This window comes from Talpa occidentalis, unplaced genomic scaffold (genome assembly GCF_014898055.3).
Source record: "Talpa occidentalis isolate TD23 unplaced genomic scaffold, MPIMG_talOcc4v2.1 talOcc4.2, whole genome shotgun sequence".
Lineage (NCBI taxonomy): Eukaryota > Metazoa > Chordata > Mammalia > Eulipotyphla > Talpidae > Talpa > Talpa occidentalis.
Window position 1 is genome coordinate 142936871 of NW_023602073.1, and position 12726 is coordinate 142949596.

Sequence of the window (12726 nt, forward strand, 5' to 3'; positions counted from 1 at the left end):
AGGTCACCCCAGAAACATCACGGGCCCCTGGTCTCTACCTAAACCGGTCTCTAAAACAGGCTTGATTCAGGCTTTTAAAGAATGACTTAAAAATCTGCTGTTTATATTTTAACTCTGCTTCCCTTCCCTTGTGAATTTTAACTAAAAATTATTCTAAAGTAAGTCAAGTCATCATTTCTTGAATTATCTTTGGAGAAATTAAATTGTGAGCGCTACCATGGACTCTACAAAGCAGCAACAGGACGTGATGGGGGCGGCTCACACGCTCCTTGCTTCTAGAAGCACCTTCAGGGCTGAGAGAGGGCCCTGGGCCCACGCCCCAGGGACAGGGAGCAGGCCAGACCCCGTGGGCTGAGGAGCACTGCTGACCGGCAGAAACCCCCACAATATTCTGTTCAAACTCAAAATCAGATTATAATACAAAACGCATAGAGTGAGGTCATTTATGTTTAAACAAACAATTTTTCTTTTGAGATGTATGCACAGAGGAGGGCTTGGGAGACTGTAAGATGAGGCAAATATTAACACTGATTTTCTCTCTGGGTAGCTGGAAAACAGTGGGGCTTTTCTCTTATCTGCATTTTTGAAAACGTGGAATCAATTATTTTAGGTTATGAAAAAGCTTTCTTAAAAACATTCTTAGTCCTTATATAGAAAAGGAATGACTCCAAGTTTCCAGCCAAGTCTACATTAAAAAATATAAAAATAACAAGACAAGAAAGGTCAACAAACAGGTTAGGAGGGTTTCCTTCAAGGCGACGGGGTTCCAAGCAACTTCTGCCTGGTGGGACAAAATGTGGTATTAACTGGAAGGACGCGACATGGTATTTATTAGCAGGCTCTGTGCCACTCTATTTTATCACACTTTTGGGGAGATGGTTCCTAACCACTGTGTCACGTATAATATCACCGACTTTAAGGAATCACGCTTAACCTGGCAATTTGGTAGAAAGATGCTGTCGTCTGACTAAAATCCCTGCTCTCTCAGGAGACTCGGGTCTCTGTCAGACTCTGAAGTCACACTGGCGAGCCTGGCAGCGAGGGAGCTGCCACGCGTGAGGAGGAAAGCCCGGCAGTAGCTCTTACATTTCTATTAAGTCCAAGTCAGGTGCCTCTGGTTCCATGGTAGAAAACACCATCACGCCCACCAGCTCATCCTTCTCAGCCTTTCTCTTGCCAGTTTTCCATTCCTGTGAATGGGAACATTATCACCTCTGAGCAGAGTCAAAAGGTTCCCCTACATTCCCCCAAACCTGGAACATCATTCTTGTTCTCATTTCCAGGAAGGTCCCTCCCCCAGGTCTCTGGATATCAAATGCAGCCTCAGTCCGTGAACTCTGCCCACGGATGCTCCGGAGCGAGGTGCTCACACTTCCCTTCCAATGCCGACCAACACAGACACATGTATGAAATTTGACAAAATGCCTCAAATTTTTAGGCTGTTTTCTGAAAAAAGGTGGAGACTTTTATGAACTATAACAGAGGAACTAAAATTATGAGCTACTAAAATAACTGTATTGCATACAACACACACAATGCACGTAACAATGAAAGGGATGCACATAACAGACGCACGAACAGAAGCGCATCTGAGTGCGCACAGCAAACACATCCTCACAGGCTCCCCCACCCCCACCCCGAGAAAGGGGAGAGTTAAGCATTCCCAGCATCCTCCCCCACCACCGCATCCTTCCCACAGACTCCTCCAATTATCACCATTTTGCCAATCTTGTTTTATCTACTTTCCTCCACCCTGTTGTTGTCTCTTGCTTATCTTAATGGAAATCTCAGGTTTATCACTTCACCTGAAAATACTTCACTGTATGTCTTTTAACAGATAAGGTGATTTTTAAAAACATAACCCAATAGCAGAGTAAGAACAGACGTGAGGGGGTAGCACAGCTCATTCCCCCAGCAGTGCCACCCAGGCGACCCGGCACGGGTTAAGACCTTCCTTCCCCACCACGCTCGGCGCCGTCTCTATCAGAGGCCGAGTGCCCGGTCTGCTCGCCCCCCTTCACCAGCACGGGCCTCTAAACTTCAGCTCAGAATGAGGCTTGGCTTCCCATAGAGTCCTCCTCCCACTTTATTCTTTTTTCAAGAGTCAACTGGCCCTTCTTACACTTTGATGTTCTACATGTGACACGTATCGGTAGTATAGGAAAATTTATTTTGGGCTTTGATTTCTCTCAACAATGTTTCATATACTTTTACATGTACCTTTTTGTACGTTCTCTTGAATTTATTCCTAGAAATTTGATATTTTTCGCTATTGCAAATGACTGTTTAGCCTTTCATTTGGTGAGGACACTGTGACCCAAAGAAATTAAGACACTTTGGCCGAGGGGCCTCCCTGGTGGTGCAAGGTATTAAGTTGCAGCACTATACAGCTGTCCACAGCTACTGCAGCATGAGTTTGATCCCCAGGCAAGGAGGTGACCCACGTTGTGCAGCAGACCTCTCCTGTCTCGTCCACTGCTCCCCTCAGCAGTGTATTTCAGTCAATCCGCCTATTCTGTTCCCCAATCTGTCTCTGGTGAATCCTCTCACACACCCCCTCCCCCACACCTCTAGCCTGTACTCCAGCTCTTGTATGCATAAATAAATCTTTGAAAAAAAAAAACACAACACTTTGGCCAAGATCAGAGATAGAAACAGAGCTGAGGCCAGAACTCCAGTACCTGGCGCTGAATACTTTCTTCTCTTATATCAAAACACCAATTCTAGATTTACTATTTTTAATAACATTTTCATAGTACACAACACTTAAGAGTGTGTTGTAAATCAAGTTTATGGTGGAATAATCAAGAAAGCCCTTATAAAAGTCCTGTTGTAACCAGTAAGGCAAAAGTCTTGGAGAGGGTCCCAGGAGGCTTTTCTAAAAGCAAAGTCACAAGATTTATTTTCAGCAATCTCGCGTTGAACCTAGTGTCACAACACTGTGCCTGGATGTCACCTCTCACCAGAAAAACGATCTAGTTTTCTAGTGCATCCTGCAAGGCCACAATACATACATTCACAGGGAGAGACCCCAGTTCCCCAGTATCACTAATACCCACAGCACATCCACGTGAGCCTGCCACTTCTGGAATTAAGCAGACACTGAAAATAAGGCCCAGATGCTTGTATTCTACGAATACCCACAGAAGCTCTAACATTTAAGACTTCCTGTTATAAATATGTCTACTTTAATGAGGGAAAACTATTGCAAAGGATTTTAGTAAGTCAATCTCTACTTGAAAGTTCCAACTAGACTATAATATTCTATTATATGATTAAATATAAAAATATTTTCATGACATTTTTCTAGCATCATAACTTACTTCACATCTGCTGTTGGCATCTGAGCTAACCTGCATTTTTATTCTTTAGATTATTTTCTAGAATATGCAATACTTGTTATGAGAGAAGTGACGGAGAAAACATGTCTAGGGAATAAAAAGATACAATGAAGAGTCATTGAAAAGTTTATTGAGAGAGAGAACTATTTCCAACAAAGACAGTGAGATGTCAAGTAGCCCTTTTTTTCTTGATTTTCAAAAACAGAACAGACGAACATCAGAAAGATGAACCGTGGGGATGGGTACAGAGGCCCGCATTCTTTAGACTCACAGTTCTGGGAAAACAACTGGGTTTTGAGAAGGATGGTACAATTCCAACTGTACTTCTCCTTCTATGACAGTATCACGCTGTCAGCTCAAATGTGAGGGCGGGAGAACATTTGCTCTGTTGCCCATTTCACATTGATAATCTCCTGTGGAGTTTGGAGTCTGTCCTGCTTTTGAAAGCATCTAGGAAAAAATTCCTCATCTTATCATATTTCCCTGCTGACCTGGCCAGCCCACCCCTGGGCATCCATTCTGGAAAGCGGTTCTGTTATCCTCACGATCAGTTTGCCACGGTTGGGATTTAAGGTCCCACCCCTTTGCAGTCTTTGGAGGAAATGTGAAACCACCGACTAACCAACATAACGTAAGCTCCTTTCAGGTAAAAAATTGGTGTAAATGAAGCAATTCTCAATATCCTCTAAGACTATCATCATCAAATACTGTACCTTTTCATCTCGGAAATTTAGAAATTGCTGGAAAACCTCGCTTTCTGAGATCACTGGATGACGGCACATCCTGTTCATCCAAGCCTGCAGTCTCTCCATGCGCATTTTGATAAACTCTTCTTCAAAGCGACCTGCAGGAGACATGCCCATTTGAGTACAGCCGTGTCAGAGTGAACTGCTGGCACCATTATGCATCATGATCCAGGGAGAGAGACAATAGCATTGGAACTCTAATTTAACAAATTAACAAACCTTGTGACCGTGACCAGAATATTCATAATCTCAAAAGGGTTCTTCAAGGGTCCTTTAAAACACTCGACAAATTTAAAAGTAAATCTTCTCTCAATATGAAAAACTTTCTTATAAAATAACATTAACATTAAACCAATTCCTGTGTGACCATATGAAGTCCTATAAGCTAGAAAGAATAAAATGAAATCTAAAAAGTAACTCTCATAAAGTGCATGGAATTTTGTTATTTATGTGTCTAAATGTAATAGAATCTCAAATATATAAATTTTAAATTTAGTGTTTATGAAAGGCAATTCAGGACTGTACTTTTTCTGTCCTTTTTTTTTTTTTTTTTTTTTTGTGGGACCCTCGCCTTTGGCTGGGGAATGAACCGGCGCTGCAGAGGCCACGGGCAGCCTCGCAGCCCAGCGCTCAACCGCTGCGCCACCAGGGGACGCCCTCCATTTTGTTTTTTAAGCTAAATCTGAAAACAGAAAAAACAGCTTTTTCATGAATACAATGATGAAAGCTGCTGAACTTACAATCATCCTGAAACCGAGCTTAATGAGTGGTATTTCCAGTTACAAAGTAGAAAATCAAATAAGCCTGACATACCAAACATCATGTGAATACTGAGAATTTTTTCAGCCCAATCAAACAACAATCACCATCAGTTCAAAGGTCGTCAAAGATGGCAGTTCTGGCTATAGCCAACGGAGATGATCACTAAAGTAACAAACTCTGGACTTCAGGAAAGAGCAGTGGCGATCTTTGCTGTCCTGCTCTAGGGGCTGCTCCCTTCTCCCTTCCGCAGCCCCTGTGTCTCCCCTCCCTCTACTTGCCCAACACGGAAGCTGCAGCTTCCGTGGCGAGGTAGTCAGCTCCCTGCTCTGAAGAGAGGGGGGAAGCCCCCTCATTGTGATGACAGTGACAACCCAGGGGTGAGAGGATGGGGAGCTCACAGGCTCCATCAGCCAATACAGGTGGAGCCAGAGACCTGCCCGCTGAGACTGTGTGCAGAAACACTGGGGGTAGGGGACTGTGCGTAGGGTCCAAGTCAGCCACATGCTCCTAGCCAACTCAGGCTGCAAACACACATTCAAGGGGAACACAAAAGGGGACCCCTGAAAGAAAAAGCCAAGGATAAGCTGAAAATGACATGAGCTTGGAATACACGCCCTATCCATGCACTGAACCACTGTAGAGGACAAAGCTTTCATGGTTTGAGGTGGGAGAGCACATCCTCTAACTCAGACAAGGGGTGGGCTTAAGGAAGCCAAACTTAAAAACAGACAGACAGACATAACTGAGCTCAGGGGAGACAGACTTCTGTGATTTAGGCAGGCAGCTTGTTTAACAGACAAGAAACAGAAAAATCAGACTCCAGAGATGCTAAAACATTTTCTCTAAAATGTCTAAATTTCAACAAAAAATGAAGAAATGGCCAATACTGAGGGGAGAAAAAAGCAGTCAACAGGCACTATCTGTAAGTATCCACAGATGTTGCACTTAGCAGACAAAAACAAAGCAGCTTTTATTTATAAAGATTTGTTTGTTTATGCATGTAAGAACTGGGGTACAGGCCAGAGGTGTGGTGGGTGAGAGGATTCACCAGAAACAGAGTGGGGAGCAGAACAGGCAGACTGACTGAAATACACTGCTGAGGGGAGCAGTGGGCAAGACAGGAGAGGTCTGCTGTGCCAGCCGGGGATTGAACTCATGCTGCAGTGGCTGCGGATAGCTTCATAGGTTGCGTCTTAACCCCTTGTGCCACCAGGGAGGCCCCATAGCAGTTTTTAGAAACATGTTCCAAGAACTAAAGCAAGCCATGTTTAAAAAAATTAAAAATAAGGGGCCTCCCTGGTGGCGCAAGGGGTTAAGCACCGTACTATGAAGGAATCCGCAGCCTCTGCAGCACGAGTTTGATTTGATCCTTGGCTGGTCAGGGAGCAACCCACATGGTGAGGGAGACCTCTCCTGTCTCGCCTGCTGCTCCCCTCAGCAGTGTATTTTGGTTCGTCTGCCTGTTCTGTTCCCCACTGTCTCTGGTGAATCCTCTCACCTCCTGCATCTCTGGTCTGTTCCCCAGCTCTTGTATGCATAAATAAATGAATCTTTAAAAAAAAAATTAAAAATAAGACAAGGCATTAACAAATACAGATTCTCAAGAAGGAGACAGAAGTTACTTATTTTGCATATAAGAACTGGGGTGTAGGCCAGAGATGGTGGGCAGGTGAGAGGATCCACCAACGACACAGCTATCAGGCCATAGCTGTGATAGTGCTGAGACTTAACCCCTAAGCCATCAAGGAGACAGAAGTTAGATATTAAAAAATCAAATGGGAGCCTCCTTGTGGTGCAAGGGTTAAGTCTCAGCACTACGAAGCTATTGGTAGCCACTGCAGCATGAGTTCGATCCCCGGCCAGGGAGCTAACCCACATTGCTTAGCAGACCTCTCCTGTCTTGCCCATTGCTTCCCTCAGCAGATCTTCTATTTCAGTAGATCTTCCTATTCTGTGGGGGAGGGAAAGGGTGAATCGTCTCACCCAGTGCACCTCTGGCACATAGCCCAGGTCTTTTTTTTTTTTTTAAAGAAGTATTTATTTATACATACAAGAACTGGGATACAGGTCAGAGGTGTGTGTTTGTGGGGTGGGGGGTGAGAGGATTCACCGGAGACAGAGTGGGGAACAGAACAGGTGGATCCACTGAAATACAGTGCTGAGGGGAGCAGTGGGCGAGACATGCTGCACCATGTGGGTCACCTCCCTGGTTGGGGATTGAACTCGTGCTGCAGTAGCTGTGGATTGCTTCACAGTGCTGACACGTAACCCCCTGTGCTACCAGGGAGGCCCTAAACCCCAGTTCTTGTATGCGTAAATAAATAAAAATGAATCTTTTTTTTTAAAGATTTATTTTATTTATTTATACAAGCACTGGGTATAGTCAGAAGGGCAGGAGGGTGAGAGAATTCACCAGAACCAGAGCGGGCAGCAGAACAGGCAGACAGATGGAGGACACTGCTGAGTGGAGCAGCGGGCGCAGCAGGAGAGGTCTGCACACCATGTGGGACCCTCACCTGGCGGCCAGGGATTGAACCAGCGCTGCAGAGGCTGCAGGCAGCTTTCACAGTCCAGTGCGCAACCGCTGCGCCACCGGGGAGGTCCTAAAATGAATCTTATAAAAATAAATGGAAATTCTGGGGTTGAAAATCCAGTAATTGAAATTAAAAATTCACAGTAAGGGTCAATAGCAGATTCAAGATGGCTGAAGAAATAGTAAGTAAATCTGAAGCTACAGCAATAGAAATGATCTAATCTGGAGAACGGGAGTGAAGGGGGGTGAGGATGAGCAGAGCCTCAGAAAACACGAAGTATGCCGGATTTGTAATGGGAGTTCCCAAACACAAAGAGAGAGAGAAAAAATATTTGAGGAAATAATGGGAGAAAATGTTCCAAATTTAATGGAAAATTTTAATATATACTTCCAAGAAGCTCAATAAATCCCAAGTAGGATAAATACAGAGATACCCACACCAAGATACAACAGAACCAAACTGCAGAAAGAAGAAAAACAAAATGAAAATCTTGAATACGGCCGAGTGAGAACAGCTCATCATCTACAGCGGGGTGTGTACAATACATGTGTGTGACCACAGAATAGACTGATTTGTCATCTGATGCAATAGAGTTCAGAAGGCAATGGAAAAACTATTAGTCAGGCTGCAAGAAAAGCTATCGGTCATGAATTCTACCACCAGTAAGCTTATCCTTCAAAAATAAAGGCACTCCCAGACAAATACATGAGAGAATTCATTGACAGTAGACATGCATTACAAGAAATATCAAAGGAAGTCCTTCAGGATAAAAAGAAATTACCCCTTGGGGCCTTCCTAGTGGCACAGGAGCTGACCCACATGGTGCAGCAGATCTCTCCTGTCTCGTCTGCTCCTCCCCTCAGCACTGTATTTTAGTGGGTCCACCTGTTCTTTTCCCCACTCTGTCTCTGGTGAATCCTCTCACCCCCTGCACCTCTGGCCTGTACACCAGTTCTTGTATGCATAAATAAGTAAATTTTTAAAAAAATTATCCAAATTTGGGCCTCCCTGGTGGCGCAAGGGATTAAGCACTGCACTATGAAGCAATCCGCAGCCTCTGCAGCATGAGTTCGATCGCCAGCCTGCCAGGGAGCAACCCGCATGGCGCAGCAGACCTCTCCTGTCTCGCCCGCTGCTCCTCTCAGCAGTTTACTTCGGTCAATCTGCCTGTTCTATTCCCCATTGTCTCTGGTGAATCCTCTCACCCCCCCGCATCTCTGGCCTGTACCCTAGATCTTGTATGCATAAATAAATCTAAAAAAAAATTATCCAAATTACAGGGAGATATGAAGAACATCAGACATACTTGGGCTACTATGCTCCTGGAACTTCTAAGTTTAGTGAAGTTACAAGGTAAAAACACAAAAATCAATTTTATCTCTAGATGCAACAAACAACTGGAAAACAGAAATTAAACAAATTACATCATCTACAACAGAACACCCCAATAAAATTCTGACAACAGATGTACAGATCTGTTAAGAGAAAGACAGGCCACACTTGGGACAAATGATGGGCAAATCACATTACTGAACAGAGTACTTATTTCCAGAACATATAAAGAATTCTCAAAATTCAATTAAAAAAATCTAATACAAAATGGTCAGAAAATATGTAGATAAAAATTAGCAAATGAAAATATGCTTGATGCCACGGGTTATTAGGGAAATGCAAATTAAAACCAAGACAATACTAAACACCTTTGAGACTTGTTGGAATAAAGAAAACTGACACATCAACAGTATAAGTAAGGATGGGCAGTCCCTGACACTCATCTACGGCTGGTGGGGACTCCAAAGTGGTCCAGCCTCTGTGGATAAGTCTGACAATTTCTTAAACATCAAATGAATGTTTATACACCCACCATATGACCCAGTCACTCCACTCCTAGGTGTCAACCCATAAAAATTTTGTTCATACAAAAATGCACATGTCAAAGTTTATAGGATCTTTCTTTTTAATTTTTCAAAACTGGAAACCTGACTGTCCTGCAACTACTGAAAGCACAAGCACACATGGTATACTCTAATCACTGAAAGCCTCAGCAGTAAAAGGAAGGACGTGTGAAACCACAGGTGCAGGACTCTAAAAACGCATCATGCTAAGAAGCCAGACTTGAAAGACCACGCACTATAACTTTCATTTACAGTGATATCCTGGAAGGCAAAAGTATAGAGAAAAAGATCATAGCTGCCCTGGGTCACAATGGGGGCAGGTTGCTGATTGTAAAGTGTCAGCACAGGGAGTTCTGGGAGGTGATGGAGCTTCTGTATCCTGAACTCAGCGGGGGTGACAAGACGCTGCAGAGGAAGCTGTCAAACTCTTAGCACTGTTCACTTAAGGAGCAGATTTACTGTATGTAAGTTTCAAAATAAATTTAAAAGAAACCGACTGAAATTTCCTTTAGAAATGGTGAGTACAAATAAGCACACATTTCTTTTAATAAGAGTATCACATGCCAAAAGGCACACCTGTGACACGGTACTGGTCAGCATGCTGGGTCACACAAGGCTGTGTGGGAACGCACTTTCCTCTGCACGTGTAGAGGCAGAGACTAAGTACTAAATAAGCGCTGGCTATGCACAGTTTGTCCCCTGGGAAGAAGATGACCTACCTGCTGCACAGAAAAGACCCAATGAGTCAGCATGGGCTGAGGTTATACTTGTCCCCATGATGAACAAGCGAATTGTGCCAAAAGTTATAACCTACAATTTAATACAAATTAATGATTTTAGTCCTGAAATTTTCTGAAACAGGAGATTTCCAGACTGACTTCAGATTTTGGATTTTTGCAAGGCTCCAGAGAGTTTGGAAAGTGGGGGGAGGTGGGGTTTTCATTTCCCTGTTTTCAGTGAACCTCACTTAGGTTCTTACCAATTCCTGGTTTTCACCCAGGAATAAAACTAGAGTCATTCAAAATTATTGCATAAAGAACAAAATCTATGAATAAACAACACTGACTGTAAGATTTTCATGGATTGATTATCAAGTCCACAGTCATGTCATGACATCACCTACTTGGGATTCTGTGCTGCCAGCTCCAGGATTCAAGTGGGCGTTTATATAATAATCATCTGTGGCACCAGAGCAGGAGGCCAACAAGAGCGGGGGATAAAGTGGCCTCTGTGCTGGGTGGCTTCCTCGGCACATGTCCCAGTCAGTGAATCAAAGCTCGACTTTCTTTAGACTGAGGGGCTGCTGCTTTCTTGCTTTTCTGTGACATTGCCCTAGCTTTAGGCTCAACTTAAAAAAAAAAAAAGGCCAACAACGTTCTACAGGAGAAGTGCGGCTCTATGATGCTTTAAAAGCCCTGAGTTATTTGGTTCAGAATGAACAAGGTATTAAAACCTGAGAGATGTGAGAAACCCCATAACCTAGGGAAGGCTAGTCCTGAGTACAAAATCCAGGCAAGTGTGTGAACACCATGGTACATGTGCTGTGCCAGCCAAGTCGCTAAAGAAACCCAAAATTCAGGAAACAGACTGCAATTTGAAAATATGGAGAGTAGCGGCATACACGTTTTCATGGAAAGAAATCTACATTTTAAAAAGCAAGCTGTGGGCCTCCCTCGTGGCACAGGGGGTTAGGACGTAACCTATGAAGCTGTCCACAGCCTCTGCAGCATGAGTTCAATCCCTGGCCGGGAAGCAACCCACATGGCACAGCAGACCTCTCCTGTCTCACCCGCTGCTCCCCTCAGCAGTGTATTTCAGTAGATCCGCCTGTCCTGTTCCCTATTGTCTCTGGTAAATCCTCTCACCCCCGACACTTCTGGCCTGTACCCCAGTTGTTGTATGCATAAATAAATCTTAAAGAAAAAAAAAGCAAGCTGTGACTTAAAGCAGGGAGAATGACAGACGGGCGTGACTGCAGGAAGGCAGGAGGAGTGGTCGCCCTGCCTGCGATCGGCTCCACTCATGACCCACAACAGACGACGAAGCAGCCCCACTACTCTCCATTCTGCTATGATGACTTCAGGTTTTTGAAGCTTTCAAAATAAACATAGACTAAAAATATGAATTAAAGTGTTAAGGAGAATGATGTTCTTATTCTGAGGTTCCTAATTCCTGCTAGAGATCAGTCGGTCCACATCTCACACGTGACAGCGTCTCCTTCAGTGGCCAGAGCAGAGACCATGCATGTGAATCAAGTCTTGCTGAGTGAGAATTAAACCCTCCCTGATCCTCCCTGACCTTGGGGAAAACCTTTCCTCGGCCCGTTCCACCTTCCTTCTCTCCGTGCCCAGCTGAGCGGTTCCGTCTCTTCCCGCTCTCTTAGGGGCATTGCAGCTCTGACCTGTGACTTAAAGATGACCTGACTCTCACCTTTGATCCTTCCCTTTCTACACACACTAGCTTCAGTATCTGAAAATTTTTTAGCTATGCATATTGAACTCTTTCTACTTTTTAGTAAAGCTCAGCTTCTTTACAAAGTTTTATTCCAAGACAAACATATTGAGTCCTGAGTACTAATTTCAGGTTCTTGACTAGGTTGGAGATAAAAAAAATCAGGGACAGTTCTCCAGATAGAGAAACAAGTACCTGCCAAGTGTATTACAAAGTGCTATTACAGAAGCAGTGTGGATTATTTACAAGGTTACCAGGGGCAGGAGAGTGCAGGCACTTTAAATAAGAAAACAGAGAAGGTTTTTCGTATTTATTAGCCAGTGATACACGAAAAACTTTTAGCTAGCAATAGAACCAAAATAACTGAGTAGAAACCTCACACTTCCGCAGAACACTCAGAGAGCTGAGGCTCCCACGGCAGGCCAGCATTTAAACACTTCTCTGAAAACCACACAGCAAGACAACATGCCCATTGGCATCATTTGGGATGCACATCTTTATTGCCATTTTAGGCTATTTGGAGCAGTCCTATTTTCTCAGGCATTTATGCACATTTTAAAAAGTCACATTTCTTTTATAGGAGAGGGTGCAGTGATAAAATTATAATGGCTTCTCTAGAGTTCAAGATATGTATACAAGAACACTGATATAAAATTTTACGTAACGTTCTCGCAAGGTGCTAAGGTTAACTTCTGAATACATGCACAATATGGAGTTAGATCCAGCCATACATCCAGCCCTTGGAAGCAGGGAAGGTGCTACCACTGATAAACATCAGGACACACCACAATCAACGGGAGTCTCTTTACTCGTCATCTCAAGTCCAGCATCACACACTCACCTGTGACTTGCTTATCCGGAAGAGAAGGGATTGGAATGGCTGACCCAAACTTAACCAGGAGACGCTCATACAACCAGTCAAAGTGCTTATACCTGTGGTTTACGGATCGATTAGTGTTCTATGAATTAAGGGGAAAAAAAGAGAAAGTTATCAAGG

The 12726-nt window shown here is 43.8% G+C and overlaps 1 protein-coding gene across 4 annotated transcripts in view; it reads right to left on the reverse strand.

The window, feature by feature from the left end:
• The window catches only part of SNX9 (sorting nexin 9), a 110327-nt gene that overhangs the window by 13287 nt on the left and 84314 nt on the right, over positions 1-12726 (reverse strand). For all 4 annotated transcript variants that reach the window (XM_054697931.1, XM_037520604.2, XM_037520603.2 and 1 more), the window contains exons 9-11: positions 12571-12688; positions 4055-4185; positions 1087-1190 (exon numbers count right to left, since the gene is read on the reverse strand). In XM_054697931.1, the coding sequence (XP_054553906.1) occupies positions 1087-1190; positions 4055-4185; positions 12571-12688 (353 nt within the window). The remainder of the gene's footprint in view (positions 1-1086; positions 1191-4054; positions 4186-12570; positions 12689-12726) is intronic.